General features: G+C 47.2%; 1 protein-coding gene across 2 annotated transcripts in view; it reads right to left on the bottom strand.

Moving 5' to 3' along the window:
• The window catches only part of LOC118370721 (F-box/WD repeat-containing protein 7-like), a 104,258-nt gene extending 83,865 nt beyond the window's left edge, over positions 1–20,393 (bottom strand). For both annotated transcript variants that reach the window (XM_052486709.1, XM_052486710.1), the window contains exon 1: positions 19,969–20,393. In XM_052486709.1, coding sequence (XP_052342669.1) covers positions 19,969–20,208 — 240 coding nt within the window. In that variant the 5' untranslated portion in view covers positions 20,209–20,393. The remainder of the gene's footprint in view (positions 1–19,968) is intronic.
• Between the last annotated feature and the right edge of the window lie 369 nt (positions 20,394–20,762).

Here is a 20,762-nt window from a genome sequence, read left to right as displayed (position 1 = left end):
TTCATTGTCCTCTCCCAGACAGGCACAAAGCCACCCCATGTTCCCCTTCCAGAAAGGAAACAGGTGGTGATTTCACTGAATGTAAAGCCAACGTGTTCCTTCTATGAAGATGACTGCTAGTGATCGGGGGGTTACATTGACAGTTACATATCGGGATATTATTTTTGACGATGTATGGTATTGTTTTGACAGTATCACAATGTTATTTGTGTGCTAGTTGGATTTTCCCCTCATAGCTTGTTCTCCATCTTCTTTTCAAATAGGGAGCCAAGATGTTTTCAGCACTTTTATTACCATGACTGATCAAGACTCGTGTTCTCATGGCTCCCTCTCTTGTCTCTCTGCAGCAGACATATGGTGAGCAATATGTTTGGAACATCAAATCGCAATAAAATCAGTATCGGATCGCAAAACATACAGAATAATGAGAATCGCAATGCATATCGTATCTGCACCTTAGTATAGTGATACTATTGTATGGTGAGGTCCCTGGCAATTCCCACAGCCCTAATGACTACCAGACAAAAGCACACAGTTTGACAAACGGCACAGTGATACAATATCCGTCCAAGACTACTTCTTAGAATAAATATACCATGCCAGATTCCCCATCATACAGTAGTGAATCAGATAGTAGACAAGAGCCTGAGCTATGCTAGAAAACTGGGACGATTCGTCATGATCCGCAGAGAGGTTAAACGACTCAAAGAAGAAGAACTATGAAAACAGTGAACTATTGCTATTCTATAAGGATAGATGACGAGCAAACTTCCTTTAAAAATCGCTCCGACTCGTAACCTGAAGACTCAGTAATAACCCAAAGACTTGGACTGCGCCAGTTTAACGTTGTTATTTTGGGTATCAGCTCGTTGCTTTAGATGGTCTGTCTTAATGATAAAGCTTCGGGTTGGTTGAGAATCAAAGTGCATTCAAATAAAGAGGAGGCGGTGCTTCCCAGACTAATGGAACCATTTGAATGCGGAGAGGAACGGAGAAAGGAGTTTTTGGGGGGAGGGAGGGAAGGGAAGCAGGCCCCTTGAGTAGGAACATTGGAGGATGCGCTTAAAGCACTGTGATTAACAAAGGAAAACAGAAGGTTTAGCATAAGCTATTCAGTTTGGGTGTGAAGAAATCAGAAAGTGTGAGAAATGAATGCTTGTCCATCTCTGACCGAAATAAACTTGTCATATTTGGGAAGAGACTTCAGGTGACATCCATTCCAACAGACCAACAATGAATCTGTCAAATGGCAAATTAAGCCATCAGTCACATTATTGCACCTTAGATTGTCTGAGTTCCTTTGCATCTCACTGGAACAAACCGCATTTCATTTTCAAAAAATAGAGGGAACATTCAGTCCAGTGTTTGTTGGGAGGGAGAATTCTCACCAAGGTGTATAGTACGGTCCACCAGGGGCTGACAGTGGGGACCTGGTCCGCACAGAGCCTGACAGCCCTGCCTCCCTCCCTACCTGGCTGGCTGGCTGGCTGACATCTTGCCTGACTGACCGCAGGGTATTTAGTGATGCCTTCCCAAAAGGCGGGGCCGGCCTAAGAGACAGCATCCGCCTCCTCTGATCTCTGTACAAGGCGGGAGTTGCACAGCCTGAGTTAGCTAGAACCTTGGCACAGCCTAAGATAGGACTTACTGGAATACAGATGGCAGGACTAACTATTGCAATCTGATGGCTGAATAGACCACAAGGAAAAAAATATATACATTTTTCTTCTCCCCAATGTTGTGGTATCCAATTGGTAGTTACAGTCTTGTATGGACTCGGGAAAGGCAAAGGTCGAGAGCCGTGCATCCTTCAAAACACGACCCAGCCAATCCGCACTGCTTCTTGACACAATGCCCACTTAACCCGGAAGCCAGCAGCACCAATGTGTCAGAGGAAACACTGTACACTCGGCGACCATGTCAGCACGCATGCGCCTGACCCAGGAGTCTCTAGAACGCGATGGGACAAGGATATTCCGCCCGGCCAAACCCTCCCCTAACCTGGACGACGCTGGGCCAATTGTCCGCCGCCCCATGGGTCTCTCGGTCGTGGCCGGCTTCGACAGAGCCTGGACTCAAACCAGGAACTCTAGTGGCACAGCTAGCACTGCAGTGCAGTGTCTTAGACCACAGCGCCACTCGGGAGGCCCAAAATAGGAAACATTTTTCAAATGGATAGTAAGAGTGATCCTTCTCCCTGAAGGGGTTTGGGGGAGGGTGGGCACTGGGCAGAAATGACTCACATATGACCTTGAAGAAGTACCTTGCTCTAAGTTACTGGAGAAACTCATTGGGGCCAGATAAATGTGTTCCTAGAAGTGGTAAGGAGGAAAACAAGGGGAGTAATCTGGGTGTCGTCACAAAGGGAGACTGAGCGATGCAGAGGGCTATGATGAACCAATCACCCATAGGGTCACAACCCTCAATTTCAGATCCCCCGTTCTTCAAGCATTAGAGACCACAAAATGGCATCTAGGGTGAATCTTAATAGAGCATTGTCCTAACACTGTGTGAAAAGGCAATGTTTTTCAGTATCTTTGGACTTCCAAAGCTACACGACCAGTCAGACATTTTGACTGAGCACAGCGAGAGAGTGCAGTAAATGTCAATCTAGGCTCCTGGGAGAAGAATGAGAGAGCGAGAAGTCTTCACAACAGTGACAGAAGTCTCCTCAGATCAACAAGATGGGACCCAAACAAAGTGATACTGAAATGATTTCTTGAAATTAGCCTAAGTTGTAGCTACACATTTCATTCAGTTGCATTGCTCCATCTTCATAACAAACGCTGCACTATTGTCCACTGGCAATATGCCCTTTGGTTTGCCTTTGTTTGAGATCTACCCAGTGGAGGCAAAGGCATTTTCTCTAGTTATGAATGTTTCATATAGGTCACTTATGCAATGGTAAATAGCATTAACGTTTCAAAGCACTGTTCACACTCGGCCATCAATAATAGTCAAAACAATATGCTCTATGAATATTTTACTTCTGAAAGAAATGTCTCCACAGAGTGTTTACTTGATGGCTGCTTTTGAACAAGTTAAAGACGGCAGCAATTTACATTCTGTGCGATAGTTTCTAGTGTAAACAAAGTCTCTTATCCAAGTCGTGAGTCTCAAAGCATTAGAGGAACGTCGAGTGAAAAATGGCATGCAGAAATCGCATCCGTCGATTGGTAATATCATTATAGCCGTATCAAACGAAACAAACACTAAAACATCACGGTTGAATGTTAATCACTGCAAATCTACTTTCTGGAGCAGTGCGGAACTGGCTAATCAACTGGCAGGCATCAAACAGTATGACAGACTACCTCTTTGCATGCAGTCTTCCAATTAGAATTCTTAATGAAGAACTACTGCCAGAGTCTAGAAATCTGAATGTAGCTGCGGAGGAAGAGGGAGAAAGTCATTTCCCTATACCACTCAGAGAAGGCACTGCAGCATACTGCACTGTTAGAAAAACTAAAAACGCCTTGATTTACCAAGCAGAGTTCATCTACAGCTGTTCTACACAAACTGTTCTACCCAGAAGTGTATTTTTCTGGCAGCTGTCATAACAAATTTTGTTTCAGTGAAGTTCACATTTTACGCTACTTGGGAAAGTCTCGCAGCAATCAAATGGCCGACATTCTTTGTTCAGTAAGTTTGAGCTCTACGGATATTAGACAAGACTAATGGAAACGGTAACAGGAGGACTTGTCAAACCCTTAAGTCTTAATCCTCAACCACATTACACAGCAAATAGCCCAGAAAGGACTTTTAGGTCAATATTAATCACTCCCAGCGTTGGTCTGTAGTTTTTATGAATGCTAGTTCAAACTGCATTTGCGACAGGGACAGTTGAAGAACGCAGTGGCATTCAGAAATAAAGTCAACCTCATGGGTTTAGAGACTGAATGATTCCATTAAGCTACGGCTAATGAAGAGCCCACCCAGTCCACAGGAAAGGGAGGATCAGGTGCTGTTGGCCAGAGATAAGACAAGTCCATAGAGAGAAAGAGAGATGGAAGGAAGGAGAGAGGATGGGGAGGGGTAATATGTGGTAAGGCGAGAGAGTGGGAGCGAGTGGGGACTGTGTGGGGAAATAGAGGGAGCCACTGGACCTACATACAGACACAATCAATACTCTAAGACATGCAGCTCTCGCCCCTCTGCTCAGTACGGTGCTTTGAACGGGAAAATGGGGGGTGAAAGTAATTGCATTCCTCCTCCCTCAGTAAACTAACTGTAAGGCTATTCAGTCGAATGACGAAGCGGGTCCTGTATGTCCTTGAGTCTGTAAACGTGAGAGAGCTGTGTCACTGTACTACTAAACCAGAATGATGTTTTAAGGAAATATGGACAGTGCAAGTGGTCTGCAGTAACAACCAACACAAAACAGAAATGCCCCTAGACGAGACGCGGAGAGGTGTGAAAGGGTTGCCTTGACATACAGATGTAGGAGCCTACAGGCAGAACGAGAGATGCCAGAAACAGAGCGAGAGATGGGAAGGTCCAGCTGAAGCCCATTAAGTTGCATATCCTATCCTCCTCCATTCTTCCTTGGCTGGTTTGTTTTCCTCAGAGAATGCTCTTCCCTCTTCCAGACGTCTCTTGACCTGACTTTTTAAAACACGGCAACAAGCGGCTGCTCGGAACTCCCGCTTCTTCCTCATCAATCTACTGGCCCCGGTTGACAGCGTTCCCTAAACATTCCAGCTACTGGAAATGGCCCCAGTGGGAATAGTGGGAATGGGCCTTAGACTAATGGTGGGAATGTCCCCTTCTGTAACATGGGAGAAAAGGGCTGGTGTGACGAAGGGTCGGAACATTGATGTAAAACACAAGAGAACCTGACGGTGAGGAAACAGACCTTAGACAAGGTCAGTGATGTCAACAAGTCCCTGCGGTGGTTAGCTATAGGTGGGGTTTAAATGGCTGCTTTGATCTAGGCTAGTCTTCCAACAGATGGAGTCACTCATACGCAACAACGCCAGTACCTCAACTTACAGTCGCAGACGAATGTTGCACTGTGACACAAGACAATGACGGCCGTCATGCCAACGTGTGTTCAAGTCTTCTCTGCTGCCAAGGACGGTCCGCTACGGTACGGCAGAGGAGAGCGGCTGGACGATGAGCATTGTTGTATCACTGCACACAAAGCCTGAGGGCTGAAGGAACTGACAGGCAGGGTCCTATTAATAGCCAGCTGAGTCACCGGAGCTACATTAGTGAGAGGCTGGCGACTCGCTTTTACATAGAAAACGCATCCATCTCCCCGTGCCTGGGTGCCTTGATGTTATGTATAATTAAATACAGAGAAAGCCAAGAGGGGGCAGGGGGAAGCTGTCCTTAATTGGACAGGGAGCTTGAGTAACAAGTTTAGAGAGAAGACGGGCTGGAAGGAAGGCCTGGTTGGTTGGGCAGGCAGGCAATGGTGGAGGTGGACAAAGTTCAGGCTGCTAAAGAGATGTGGGAGTTGGGCTGCGTCTGAAATGGCACCCTATTCCCTGTATAGTGCAATACTTCTGAGCAGGGCCCTGGTCAAATGTAGTGCACTACACAGGGAATAGGGTGCCACTTGGGACAAACTCGTGGCCTTCTGAATTGAAGGGATGCGATGTGCCGCTTGCCTTTACTTGGGTGATGACGGAGGTCTCTCAGACGGGGAGGTGGACGGCACAGCGAGCCCGGGCAAGGGGAGACATTTATAAAACGGCGCAGGGTTTATAAATAGGGGGGGAAGTTGAAGCCTGGCGTAACATCTCCCACATGATACATGGTTATAATCAAATGTGAGAAGAGACCTCGGGTTTCCAACGTCTTCAAAACATGGTCAGCTAAGTGTGTGTGTGTGTGTGTGTGTGTGAGTCCGCTAACTACGGCAGCCATGAAAATCCTCATGAGTCACTGTGTTTCCTTGGATAAGTCGTTCCTTACTTTATCACAACATGCAACAAGTTTCTGTGTGCCTTTCTGCCTCGATTCTTTCTAACAGAGACATTAACATTGTCCCTGCACCCATTGGTTTCCCTCTGCATGCTAAACGTTAGTCTTAGGAGGCCTTCAGTTGTAGACACGTCGGTAGAGGACATGTGGAGATCGATGGAAGCGTGAGAGGTACTGCGTATTCATTCTGAATACAGACAGACATCTGAGGACTAGATAACCACAAGGCCCCTTCGTGCACCTTCACATCCAGGGATGCAGACTAACTAATACAATGTGAGAGCGCACACACACAATCACACCCAAGGACACTCATATAGTGGTATTAAAAGCAGAAACAAAAAGGAAGCAAGCATTTACATTTTTAACCTTCATTTAACTAGGCAAATCACTGAACACATTCTTTCTTACAATGCCGGCCAACGCTGGGCCAATTGTGAGCCGCCCTATGGGACTCCCAATCACGGCCGGTTGTGATACAGCCTGGATTCAGACCAGGGTGTCTGTAGTGACGCCTTAAGCACTGAGGGTAAAGGGTAATAAAGAGCCACTTCATATGCATGTGCAAGACCAGTAGGAGCAAGGCAGGGTCCAAGTAGCCTCTTCTTTGTGAGAGCATTAAAGGTGTGAAGAGCATTAAAGGGCACTGTGTTTTTTTAGCTACATGGGCAAGGTACTATTCAACTGACCCCAGTTCCCAGGATTAGAAAAATAGTTTCTTTTGAACTAAAATGAAAGTGTCAATTTTCACGCTGTAGCATAAACATTGTTTAGATATCAATGTATAGTAAAATAATCCAAACCTGTAAGTCTATGGGATATTACAGAAATCATACTACAAGGTTTGATAGGGTCCTGCGTTCACGCATTCCGTATGCCAGAGCCAAGATGGCAGACCAGCTGGCACCAGACTCTGCCTGTGCTGCAGAAACCGCTGGCTGTCCAGCTGTTCATCGCGGAGCCCTTAGCAGACAAACCCAGAGACACTAGCATGGCCGCCAGACACGAATAAAGGGTAGGGTGAAGTCGTGGGCTAAAAGTCAGCCTAAACTTCACCAACGACGTCAGCCACGACTCGTTCGGTGCTACTGAACAAATCAAATCACATTTTAATTGTCACATACACATGGTTAGCAGATGTTAATGCGAGTGTAGCGAAATGCTAGTGGATGTGACGCGTCTCGAGTAAGGTTAAAGGCATAAAAAGTTAGACTAGCCTATACTTTACATGAATGACCTTTGAGCATTAACGACTGGTCTCAACTAGTTTGGTACCACTGAATGGTGAGAGCTCATCTGATACTGGGGATCCGTTAGACAGAGCAGCCTAAGCAGCTCCACTCTAGCCAAGGCATGGAGGGAATCATTACCAGCGCTGGTGACAGGCATGACGAGGCACTCTACAGTGAGCCTGACCAACGGGTGAACTGAACCCACTATATTAGATACTTGACAGAATACCAGCCAACCCAGACTGACCAATACCGTTGTTCAAAACCAAAGTCTACCTGAACAACTCATTCAAATCACACACTCAATCAAGCAACAAAGGCTTTCCACTCCTTGATCAAACTGCCTGGAGGTACTTGTTTAGTCTTTCTTTAGTCTGTGCAATACACTGGAGTTTCAGCCGTCTGCAACAGCAGAACAAGCAATAACGCTCCTTCTTTCCTCTCTATATTCTGCAGGCTGTGCAAGGCTATCTTTATTATTACCAATGCTGAGCCTGGCTGCACTCCACAGTGGGTTCACTGTGGGTGGCGGAGAGAGAGAGCGAGAGAAACTATGTGCACATAATATGACATTTGAAATCTCTATTCTTTCTCTCTTTATTCTTTCTGGAGTGTAACTGTTCGTTCATTGTCTATTTCACTTTTGTTTGTTATCCATTTCACTGGCTTTGGCAATGTTAACATTGGTTTCCCATGCTAATAAAGCCCCTTACATTGAGATTGGGAGAGAGTGGGCAGGGAGGGGTAGAGGCAACATCGCCTGCCAGCTCATAGCTCACAGGATCCTATGACCGTTATGTCTTGCATCCAAGCCTTTCGCCTAAGAAATGCCCACCACTCTCTCCCTCCCTCCCCCTCTCTTTATCCGTCCTTCAGTCTCCGTCTCTCGCTCTGCAGCTCTCTCTTTTGGCATGTCTCTCTAAACTCTCAGCACCTGCACCCTCAGAGCAGTGGCAGGCGGACCACACACAGAGGACGAGGGACGGAGGGGTTATGCACAGATTAAACAAACCATGCAGACAGCCGCATCAATTACAGCCGGCCGGTTGGCTGTCTATTCACCGGCTGCGTCCGACTGCCTGCTGACGACCCAATTACGTGCCTGCTAGGCGCGCAAGCCAGAGCAACAGAGAGATGGGTGGGTGGGTTTTAAAAGGGGAGTAGCAACAGATACTGAGGCTTGGAAAGGAGGACCAGACAGACATTTAACCAGCTCATTCCCAACCAGGGGATCCCAGCCCAGAACACAAGACTGTGGAGGCGGGGAGTCGGGGCAGTGTTGCACAGGCATAATTACACAAATGAGAGAGAAATCTATAATGGGGGGGGGTGTCTGTTGTCCCTCGGCCAAACGGCCATCAAAGCCAGAGACAACAGATCAATGAGGAAGATTAATTCTCTATATATACAGCGGGGCAAAAAAGTATTTAGTCAGCCACCAATTGTGCAAGTTCTCCCACTTAAAAAGATAAGGCCTGTAATTTATCATCATAGGTACACTTCAACTATGACAGACAAAATGAGAAAAAAATCCAGAAAATCACTGTAGGATTTTTAATGCATTTATTTGCAAACAATAACAAGTTTCTCAATACTTTGTTATATACCCTTTGTTGGCAATGACAGAGGTCAAACGTTTTCTGTAAGTCTTCACAAGGTTCTCACACACTGTTGCTGGTATTTTGGCCCATTCCTCCATGCAGATCCCCTCTTGAGCAGTGATGTTTTGGGGCTGTTGCCTGGCAACACGGACTTTCAACTCCCTCCAAAGATTTTCTATGTGGTTGAGATCGGGAGACTGGCTAGGCCACTCCAGGACCTTGAAATGCTTCTTACGAAGCCACTCCTTCGTTGACCGGGCAGTGCGTTTGGGATCATTGTCATTCTGAAAGACCCAGCCACGTTTCATCTTCAATGCCCTTGCTGATGGAAGGAGGTTTCCCCTCAAAATCTCACGATACATGGCCCCTTTCATTCTTTCCTTTACACAGATCAGTCGTCCTGGTCCCTTTGCAGAAAAACAGCCCCAAAGCATGATGTTTCCACTCCCATGCTTCACAGTAGGTATGGTGTTCTTTGGATGCAACTCAGCATTCTTTGTCCTCCAAACACGATGAGTTGAGTCCCTGGCGGCGTAGTGTGTTACTGATGGTAGGCTTTGTTACTTTGGTCCCAGCTCTCTGCAGGTCATTCACTAGGTCCCCCAGTGTGGTTCTGGGATTTTTGCTCACCGTTCTTGTGATCATTTTGACCCCACGGGGTGAGATCTTGCGTGGAGCCCCAGATCAAGGGAGATTATCAGTGGTCTTGTATGTCTTAATAATAATAATAATAATATATGCCCTGGCGTTACAAGCGCCATGCTCTACCAACTGAGCTACAGGACCGTCTTCCATTTCCTAATAATTGCTCCCACAGTTGATTTCTTCAAACCAAGCTGCTTACCTATTGCAGATTCAGTCTTCCCAGCCTGGTGCAGGTCTACAATTTTGTTTCTGGTGTCCTTTGACAGCTCTTTGGTCTTCGCCATAGTGGAGTTTGGAGTGTGACGGTTTGAGGTTGTGGACAGGTGTCTTTTATACTGATAACAAGTTCAAACAGGTGCCATTAATACAGGTAACGAGTGGAGGACAGAGGAGCCTCTTAAACCCTACAATGTGATTTTATGGATTTTTTTTCTCATTTTGCCTGTCATAGTTGTACTTATGATGAAAATTACAGGCCTCTCTCCTCTTTTTAAGTGGGAGAACTTGCACAATTGGTGGCTGACTAAATACTTTTTTGCCCCACTTGATATACACACACATACTGTTAGAGTGAGAGCTGTGGCGCGAGGGGCCCAGTGAGAAGCATAGCACCCGTTCCTTGGAAACCGTTAATTGAAAATAAACAGTCCAGTTTTGGTGGAAGAGGTAACAGGGTAGCTTAGCCACTCTGCTCTCAGGCTGGCAGCTTAGAGACGCCGGCACAAACAACACCCAGATATCACAAAACTCCTAGAGCAGCTTGGCCCCGTGTGGCTCCTGACACAAGTGCTTAGCAATACCAGATCACAGGTAAGGAGCAGGGGCCCCGATACACTACGCCTCTGACTCACTTCAAAAACAGACTCCCAAACAAATCGTTAGTGAAGCAGCAAGGAGAAAACAGGCTACGACAACGCAGTCTTGTTTAACCTCAGGCTTACTTATTGGATGTAGTTGTTGGTAATGATGACTCTCAGTCATGTGAGTAGACCTTGAGGTACTGTACACCAGACACAACAACTGAGAAGCAGAGCAGTGTGTATCTGAGTGCGTGTGGAGGGGTTTTAAAAGCTGCCACCCCAACTTCAGTTTCTCTACGGTTGGGGAACATGGCGATGCTTAGGCCCCGTGACGCATTCCTGAGGGAGGGGAACGCCTCTTGTTAACCCCTCTTGCCCCCGTCTGCCGTGGGAAATGTCAGTGCCTCCAGGCAGCCCTGCTGCAGGTGGGAAGGGACTAAAGTATGACCTGAGCCAGTCGGTCGTGAGCCGACTGAGCAGGTCTTGGTAACACTGCGTCACGTACAGCATACAGCGTTTAGAGAGAGAACTCATATTCACCTTTAAACGCTACAGTGTCTCGACATGCATGCGTGTCGAGACAAGATATGCATGCGAGAGAGATCGCCGTGTCATCAATGATGACCAGGCTAATTTATGTTGAAGTACTCGGAAACAAGTCAATGTTTTCCAGTACACTGATGAACATTGACTGATAAGGAACAGTGTTTGTTTACCATGATTCGTTGTGAGTATATTGGTTGATTAGATCAGATGAAATCAAACAAAATCAGGTCAAGAGGTAGTGATGATGGCAGATGATTCGATAAGACTGCTGCTATAAATCAGAAACCCGAAAAATGACCGCCCTCCCTGGCCACCGAATCCTTGCCTCTTCATTTTCTTAGTGGGGGACAGAACAGCTTGGTTGGGCCGAACTGCTGGCTGGCCCTCTCCCGCTCTCTGCCCTGGAATTGGTCTGCCTAGAATAGCATGGAGCAGATGCCTTCCTCCCTTCCACCCCCCTTCAGTGTTATTTGGAGCCCAAGGGCAATGGAATCCCAGCACCTCTCCCAGGAGTGAGGGAGCAGAGCTCTGGTCCTTGCCTCAGGAGAGAGAGCGGGGGTTGAACGGGGCCGGGCATCAGCTGTCCAGGTCACAAATCCAGAGATGAATGTGGCAGCCCATATAGATATTACAGATATGGTCAAATACGCCAAGGTGTGGGAAGGGAGGAATGCGCTAGTGAGGGAGGCTAGCTAGCGAGACGGCTAACACCAGGGGAACGCCCCATGAGTCCACGCCCCACAAATCCTTTTGACATGATTTGACATCATTTCGCCATCACTTCTTCCTTGGCTTTCAACTGAATGGGAGGTCAGTACGTCTGAGGCGAAAGTGTTGTGGGTTTCTCTCAGAAGCTGAGCCATAACAGCAGAGAGGAGCTCTTCTTATGTGGGTTCTATTAATAGAGAGTAAAGGAGCAGCAGGACAGATAGTTGTGATGCGCAGCCAGAATGCTATGGGTATCCATCGCAATGCAACACTTAGTTGGTGATGGGGACTTACGGTCAGTTTGTGAGCAAAGACCGGATTGTCTACTGATAATGGGAAAAAGTGCATTTAGAGCTGGAGGGTGATGAACAAAAGCCTTAAGAGTATAATCTGTAATAGAAAAATGACCAGATGGACAATGAAGGATTAGAAGTGGGCGAGGGTGCCATAAAGAGCTCCCAGATAGCACTTATCTCTGGTGAACTTGTCGGGAGAGACTGCAGATACAACGGACCGACTGCCCAGTGGCAGGGCATGTCTTACACCACGAGGCCCATTGAAGGGACATAACAGGCGGCTCCCCTGTGAGAGCAACACCGCTCTCTGGGAGTCTGTGTTTCATCCTCTGCTCAAAGCTGTGTCACAGCCCAGCAGGGTACAGAGTAAAAACAAGCCTACGGGTCTGTTCAATACTCTGTAACCTATTCTACTTGGTAGGGAATAGACAGGCGATTAGTCAGAGGGACCTTGGATTTCTAGTGTGTGGGGAGAGCGTGAAGTTGTGAATGCGGTCCCCAGTGGCAGGCTACATTTTTAAAAGGTCATCATTTTGAAGCGTGACACAATACTGACACAATAGAAACAAATCGCTAAATACGTAATAATTAATCCAAAAAGAAAGCCAGAACTCAGGTCTTGGAGTGGTAATGTAGCGTGCTTTATTATTCCAGCATAAGCCCTGTCATATTGCAGTCTATTGCATCAGCAAATGGACCATATTCAGTGCTTCTCCAGGCCCTCCATTTGAACAACATCTCTCCTGCAAGGACACCTTGCTGTCAATTGCAATAACGTGAACAGGGCCGCTAAAGCGATGCGGCGAGGAGACGATTGCTTCGGTGAGCCATGATGCAGAGTCGAGGGATTGCGAGTCCCGTTTTGATCTATGTAGCACCAAATGAGTACAAGGTGAAGCTCCTCAAATCCAAAAGGTCTTATCTGAACCGCCCGCCGCAGGCACCTTAACACATGGCTGGGCCCGACCGGCAAGAAGTTGGTCAATGTGTTTACTAGAAGATGGATTTGAGAAATAATCCACTGCAGAGATTGGAGTCTTGGGAGGAGCGTGAGGGAGTTAAGGGAGTCAACTGGCCGTGCACTGATCTCTAAGGCCTGGTGTGGGCTTTTCTCAACATCTCTTCCTCGGCATAAAGGTGCAAACTTTTCTTGTGCTTTCTCTGCAAATAACTTGTATGAAAGTATGATGAATGACACAGAGTAGTGCTAAGCAGTAAGCACGCAAGGGCATATACAGTACACAAACAGCACGCGGGCGAAGTTGAATTTAACAGCCTAAAATTGGTGCCATCTCATATCCCTTTTATCCAACACTCTTGGAAATGGAAATGTTTTTGAAATGTGACCGAAGACATGACAGCGAGGTTGCAATCTGCGCCTGGCTTGCAGCATGCATCATAGGCCGCACCTACCAAGAGTGTCACGTCGCCCTGCTTCACACACACAGACGCCTTACAAACAAAATTACAACATCTTGTTTTATACTAGATACTTGGCTGATTAACGGCTAAATCCGCAACAGCTGACATGTCCCTGTGAGGCTATACAAAACTACTTTGAAGGCAAAGAAGGGATGGATAACGGGCAAAATAAGCAAAGTGTTTCCTTCCGTGGCTTTTGAGATCTAGCTATTAGCTCATCCACTTTGCACTTGATATCAGAGTCTCTAGGGAAAGTTGTCGCCTATACTGAGCGAAAGTCCAAGCAGCTGATGGCCCTGGCTGATGGCAGGGGACAGGACACATAGCTGTAATGGGCAGGTCCAGATCATCTTACTCAAAACGGCATGGCAGCAGGATGAGCCAGGAAAGTAACGCCAAGTCTCAAATGCAAAGCCGTGTAAGTCTAATTCCCCGATAACCATCAGCAGCTGGATACCTTTTCTGAGCCTGGCAAACGAGGTTTGCGTAACCTGTTGGCACATTTGAATTGGAAACTCAAGCCAAGTCTCTATGCTATTTATATCAGGAGATTGACAGTGTTGAAGGACGATACAAAAGATCCTGGAGATGTCCTCAGACAAGGACCGTATTTAAGCTTGTGTGCCTACATTTCAGGAGACAAATGTTATGTAACATTATTGCTGAGCGATTAACCAAGATTTCGTTTTCTTTTGGGTGGGTTTATTAAAACAACTAATTGACCGATGTCAGTTCAATTGCTTGAATTCCATTCAGGAGTTGTGTGTGAGCCCAACGCGCCGAGAGAAATCCAATTATTCTCGACAGAAATCCTGGCCTGAAGGGGAGTTGTAGTTTGCATTAAGAAATATTCAACCTAGTTCAGTGCAGAAACCTGGTAATTAACTACAATTAATCTTAGTTGAATTACATACGACCTTGCCGTGAAACTCTTACTTAAGCTCTTAAACAACAATGCAGTTCAAGAAATAGTCAAGAACATCCATTGCACCTGTTCTTTCCGGCTTGGACAAAGAATTTTACGCATGCTACGTTAGGTTAGATACACACGGAACGCATGAGAGAGGAATGTACACAACAACGAGAGGGATAGAGACCGTTTGTGCATGTATGTCTCATCTACTTTGAAGAAGCAGGAAAATGATTTTGTCAGGCTAGCCTAGCTGAATAGGATGACTGAAGATCCGTATGGGGAGCACCGAGATAACGTTAGATGGTCTGGCTGGCTGCTATTCCCTGAGCAGAGATAACGTTAGATGGTCTGGCTGGCTGCTATTCCCTGAGCAGAGATAACGTTAGATGGTCTGGCTGGCTGCTATTCCCTGAGCAGAGATAACGTTAGATGGTCTGGCTGGCTGCTATTCCCTGAGCAGAGATAACGTTAGATGGTCTGGCTGGCTGCTATTCCCTGAGCAGAGATAACGTTAGATGGTCTGGCTGGCTGCTATTCCCTGAGCAGAGATGAGATGATTACTTTAAGGAATTTAAAAAAAAAATCAAGTCATAAAATAAAAAACTTATACATTTGATTATTTCATAGTCATTTCCTATTTCTCTATTGACCCGACTGAAAATATTCCATCGTCTCTATGTTTTTGCAATTGAATGTTCATAATGATTGACTTCGGGATCCCCCCCCCAAAAAAATATATATTTTCTGTCAATAATCCATAATGCATTTAATGTATAATCGAAACCGTAATCCATGATTATTTTTTTAAATAATCAAACTACCTCAAATCACTAAATCGCTCCGTACTATGGAACATATGATAATGTATTCAGTTAAATAAGTTTATTAACTTAACAGTTTTGTTAAAATAACTAAACTTTTCTGCAATTATCTCAGCAGCAACACTGTCGCATTAGAAATGACAGAAATGTCTTGTGAAAGCTCCTGGGACTCTGAGGAATGAACTCTCTTGAAAGCAGAATCTCCGGGGACTTAAGTTCTAACGTCCCATAAAGACAAGAGAAATACCAGCAATTCCATTCACTGCAGCCAGCTGCTGCCTCCACAGTAGAGTCTGATGGAGTCTGCGTGGCACAACAGCAAGGGCAGCCCCACAACTGGGCATGGGGGACCTAGCTACGGTTTGGTTTGGTCTACTGAGACAACGTTCTTCCAGAAGGCAGCCAGTGGCAAAGTTTAGACTGTTTTTCAGTTCGGGGCCTGGAACTCTCTCCTCGCAAGGTACCATTTTAACACAGTGACAAAGACTCAAAAACAAAAGGTACTTACTTGTTCTTGAACACGACCCACTAAAGAACAAAAGGGAAGCCTGTAAGGGCCCATTTTGTCTTTTCATACAAAGTTAATCTTACTGGGGGAATGTGTGCAAGTTGCTGATAGAACACCTGTATTCTGCAGTGTTTTAGTTAGTGGGAGAGCGTGAAAGAGGTAGAGAGGGAAGGCAAAGATCCCCTGATGGAGGGGTCGGCATGCCGAGGGCGCTGCTCTGCTTTTGGAGGGGGAAACTGCACTCTCGCCACGGGAAGCCAGGGATTAAGCTCGACCGGCAACAGTGCCATAATCCTACATTTAAAATAAATATATATATAAACCAATTACCATCCAGAGGCTGCCAGAGGTGGGGGCTTAACTAACTTTATTCTTCCCGTGTTTGGTTCCCTGTGCCAGGGGTGTCTCGTTTCATGCTCCCCTGGAGGCCTAGGTCTGGTTGGTACCAAAAGGTGTATTTCACCTTCAGCTCAAACGATTAAATCCTAATTAGCGTCAAGGCTGAGTTTCCCTAGCAGTTGTAGAAAACAGGGCACAGAACATTCCTTACCAAAGGAGAGGGAGGTAAGGAATGAAGGGAGGCATGAACTAGAAAGAGGGAGGGAGCAAGAGAATGAGCGAACACAGAAGGGACCCAGTGGGACACCTTATTTACAGTTATAACACTCTCAACACCATTTTACAGCCCACAACACATCTGAAACAGTACACGGTACAAATTAACACTGGATGGAGGTCAAGACATTTCGCTTTCATGAAGTTCTTGGGGAGAATCACCTCACAAACAGCCTTTTAAAGGACTAGAGTACCGGGTCCTAAACAACCACTGAGTTTAACAGGTTAAAGGGCTAGAGTACCGGGTCCTAAACAACCACTGAGTTTAACAGGTTAAAGGGCTAGAGTACCGGGTCCAAAACAACCACTGAGTTTAACAGGTTAAAGGGCTCAGGTTAAAGAGTTTTAACAGGTTAAAGCCGGGTCCAAAACAACCACTGAGTTTAACAGGTTAAAGGGCTCAACCACTGAGTTTACGGGTCCTAAACAACCACTGAGTTTAACAGGTTAAAGGGCTAGAGTACCGGGTCCTAAACAACCACTGAGTTTAACAGGTTAAAGGGCTAGAGTACCGGGTCCTAAACAACCACTGAGTTTAACAGGTTAAAGGGCTATAGTACCGGGTCCTAAACAACCACTGAGTTTAACAGGTTAAAGGGCTAGAGTACCGGGTCCTAAACAACCACTGAGTTTAACAGGTTAAAGGGCTATAGCCATCGTATGCCTGGACAGTTGCTCATCCTGCTTTGTGACGTGTGCGTTGACTGTGAACCTAGTTTGGTCTTCCTTTTTGTTAGTCATGCAGTGTAACAGAGGAATGTAAACAGTCTGTTTTACCTTGCAAAAAATGATTATGGTGATTATTATGAGTACCACTTGAATCCCATTGGACAGTGAGCGAAACACTTACAAAGAGAAACATCTCTTTAATTCTGACTCTGTGGCCAGGAAAGACTGAGCATAGTGGATATTATCCTGCCTAGCCACCCCCTTAGATCCCTTTCGGCTTAGCTTTTGAACCTGCAGCTAGCGCGTAAACAGCGCTAATGAAGGACAAATTACCATTCTGATCCCTTTGTCTCGGAGCTGTTTTACCCAGTGGCTGGCTTTGATCTCAGACAGAAGAGAGAGAGAGAGGGGGAGAACAAGATACAGCGGGAGAGCAAGAGGCAGGGGGAGCGAGGTAGATGGAGCGGGCAGAGAGTGGGAGAATGGGGGAGACAAAATGTGGGGCGAGCGAGCGAGAGGGGGGGGGGAGCGAGCGAGCGAGCGAGAGAGGGGGGGCGGGGAGAGCGAGCGAGAGAGAGGGGGGGCGGGGAGAGCGAGCGAGCGAGAGAGAGGGGGTGGGGAGAGCGAGCGAGCGAGCGGGGAGAGAGAGAGAGGGGGGCGGGGAGAGCGAGCGAGCGAGAGAGAGGGGGCAGGGAGAGCGAGCGAGCGAGCGAGAGAGGGGGGCGGGGAGAGCGAGCGAGCGAGAGAGAGGGGGGGCGGGGAGAGCGAGCGAGCGAGAGGGAGGGCGGGGAGAGCGAGCGAGCGAGAGGGGGGGCGGGGAGAGCGAGCGAGCGAGAGGGGGGGCGGGGAGAGCGAGCGAGAGGGGGGGCGGGGAGAGCGAGCGAGAGGGGGGGCGGGGAGAGCGAGCGAGAGGGGGGGGGGGAGAGCGAGCGAGCGAGAGGGGGCGCAGGGAGAGCGAGCGAGCGAGCGGGCTGCAGTCTCCTCAGTTACTGTTTTAGCTGTGTCCTCTCCTCATTCTCTCTCCATCCTTCACTCTGTCCCTCAACTCCCTCTGTGAAAGCTGCGGAGGTGGAAAGAGGACAATTATATTCTCTCAATCTTTCATGTCCTCTCCCATCCTTCCCTCAGCAACCCCTATAAAAAAAGAGCCCTTCGTCTAAGCTCCAAGGCATTTTTACTATGATGTAGCCAACACTCAAACATTGGAGGTGCCAGTCTTATTTGACAAGAAAATATCAATGCTGTTAGCGGTAGTCAATTCAATTCCCCAAAGTGATGAAGTTTTTTTTAAGGGTTCACATCAGTACAATGTCACAAAAGTGCAAATTGCCCATCAAGGGCTGCCAACATTTCCCACGTCACAGACAGGGGGTACAAAAGCTGTGGTACATCTGATTCCTTACAGACAGGGGGTACAAAAGCTGTGGTACGTCTGATTCCTTACAGACAGGGGGTACAAAAGCTGTGGTACGTCTGATTCCTTACAGACAGGGGGTACAAAAGCTGTGGTACGTCTGATTCCTTACAGACAGGGGGTACAAAAGCTGTGGTACGTCTGATTCCTTACAGACAGGGGGTACAAAAGCTGTGGTACGTCTGATTCCTTACAGACAGGGGGTACAAAAGCTGTGGTACGTCTGATTCCTTACAGACAGGGGGTACAAAAGCTGTGGTACGTCTGATTCCTTACAGGGGAAACAACTAGAAAAAAGGTTGCGTGGGCCGCAATTCAATTTGGCAGGATAACAGCTCAACATGGCAGTCAAAGCCTTGGTCAGCCTTCTCCACTTGTTGCCGCAGTGCGCCACACACACACACACACACATATAAAAAGTGTGTACGTGTAAGGATGCTGGACTTAGGTTGCTGAGCATAAGGAGTAAAGCCGCAGGCCAGTTGTCGAGGTGTAACGTTCCATCGCGTCCGATACCATTGAACTGTCCTGGCCGTCACTAGCCCCCCTCCTATCTAGCAGCACGTCTCCCATTAATCGGATGACATCACTGAAACACGTCAGCAATAAAAGACGACTGAAGGGAGAGGACATCCAGAGCCCGTGTCTTTTATGCACTTGTCCCTGTAAAACGTTCAACTTTACGTTCTTGAAACGTCGACAACCGATATTTCCTTGGACTACAGAAGCTGCCAGGTGTTTATCCCTGCGATCAATACATTTGGTCACCGTCTCCTAAACATAACCTATAAATAGAGAGATACCATGCAGCCTTTTTAAGGTCACATGTAGGAGTCCTGAACGGCTCTTTGGGCGAGGCTGCCCGGGCACATGACTGCGTCAACAAGAGCATTGTTGCGCCCAGCAGTCTACCCACGACACACGGTAGCATAAAACCGTATTTTAGAGAGAAACCAAATACTTAAATACAAATAAATTGGTTGAAAGTTATTTGCTGAAGTAGGCACATGATTAAGGATTGGGTAGTGTGCATTTGTTAGCATTACACAACATGGTACAATGTAATTGTGACAAAGCCCTTAGTAAAAGTCCTTGGGGAATCGGGTATTCTACCAAACTGACAAGCTATTGCGCTCATTCACGTGTTGGCAATATAGTTTTCATATTATGAAACACTTTGTCAAGAATAAAACCTGTCACTGCATTTACGGTCAAGGACAAGTGCCAACACTGACTATCGCTGTTATCTTTCCATCTTGATTTAATGAAACAAGACGAGACACAACAGTGCAGGTAACAAATGACTGTTGACTGAAGTGGGAAGAGATGTAGTAGGTACAGTGTTTATACAGTGTTTATATCCACGTTGAGAAGGCTTGTGGGTTAGAGGTCAGAACTATTTTTGAGACGGCCTCCACTGCGTTTCACTTTGACAATATACAACCCAGGGAAGAAACAAGACTCTTGTTGAACATTTCAAAAACAAAAGAAAAAAGCCACCAGAGCAGAAACAAAAAGAGGAAAAACAAACAGCCTCTGACAGATGGAGACAAAAACTGTCACCTTGATTAACTACAAACACAACAACAGAGAGACTGACAACGTGCAATTCAACAGAAGAGAGGAAACTGGGAAGAGACCTTGACGCTAAAACAGAATCACAGTTGCACTAGTCCGCAGACAGTCTTGCTTTCGTCAGTCCCGTCTCACATATGAGCCAGCAGGGTGCGGAGTGAACCCTTGACATTATGTGGGTGACAGGCGAGATTCCTCACTCATGTCGGTAAGCATCTGGCCTACCCCAACCCCCCTTAACACACCTTGGGACCAAGCCCGGCAGCACTCACCCGTCTGCGACAGAAGGGCAGCCCCTGAGTGATGATGTTGATGCTGAAGAGCCGGAGCACTTTCTGCGGGGGCAGTGGTGGCTCCTTAGCCACCTTGACCACCACCTTTGGGTCTGCCACTATGTCCAGGGCCTGGCTCTCCGGTGTTGCCAGGGGGGCCTTCTCTTTCCCAGAGGCCTTGGGCATCTTCTTTCGGGATCCGGAAGATGCGAAAAGGGGTATGGGGCAATGCCTCAGCATTGCAAGAACAGGGGCTAGTAGGTCATATCCCAGAGGGGTAATCAGGGGTGGGTCGGCTCAGGGAGCAGGTTGTTGTACGTAGTGGCAGGGGGGAATTCGACTCTTCTCTCTGGAGCTCTTGAAAACACTAATGCAACCCTCACGGTGCTTTGTTGATGCTGGTCTGTCCACTACGAGCTCGCTCCCCAGCTCATCGGCCCTCTTTAAATGATCCCAGGGCGTGATGTCATCGCTGCGGTCCCTGCCAGGCAGAGCAGCTGTCTGCCATGCCTCAGGATAGGCCCCGCCCCCCCGGAACGACGAGTCACTGTGGAATCCGGCTCCCTGACCCCCTGGGGAGGAATTAGTTCCACCGGTTGTCCAAAACTGCAGTTATGAGGAAGCTCAATGGGGTGACATGTGCAATCCCCCAGACCAGCCCCCTCCTGTCCTGTCTGCTCCTCCCTGACTTACCACTGTAATCAGCTGCTTTGACATGGTCTCTTAACACAGTGTTTCCCAAACGGTGGGGTCCTTTTCTTTTTTTTTGGAACTCAGTCAGGCTTTCAACATAC

This window comes from Oncorhynchus keta, chromosome 29, assembly GCF_023373465.1.
Source record: "Oncorhynchus keta strain PuntledgeMale-10-30-2019 chromosome 29, Oket_V2, whole genome shotgun sequence".
Classification (NCBI taxonomy): domain Eukaryota; kingdom Metazoa; phylum Chordata; class Actinopteri; order Salmoniformes; family Salmonidae; genus Oncorhynchus; species Oncorhynchus keta.
This window is presented reverse-complemented; position numbering and strand designations above follow the sequence as displayed.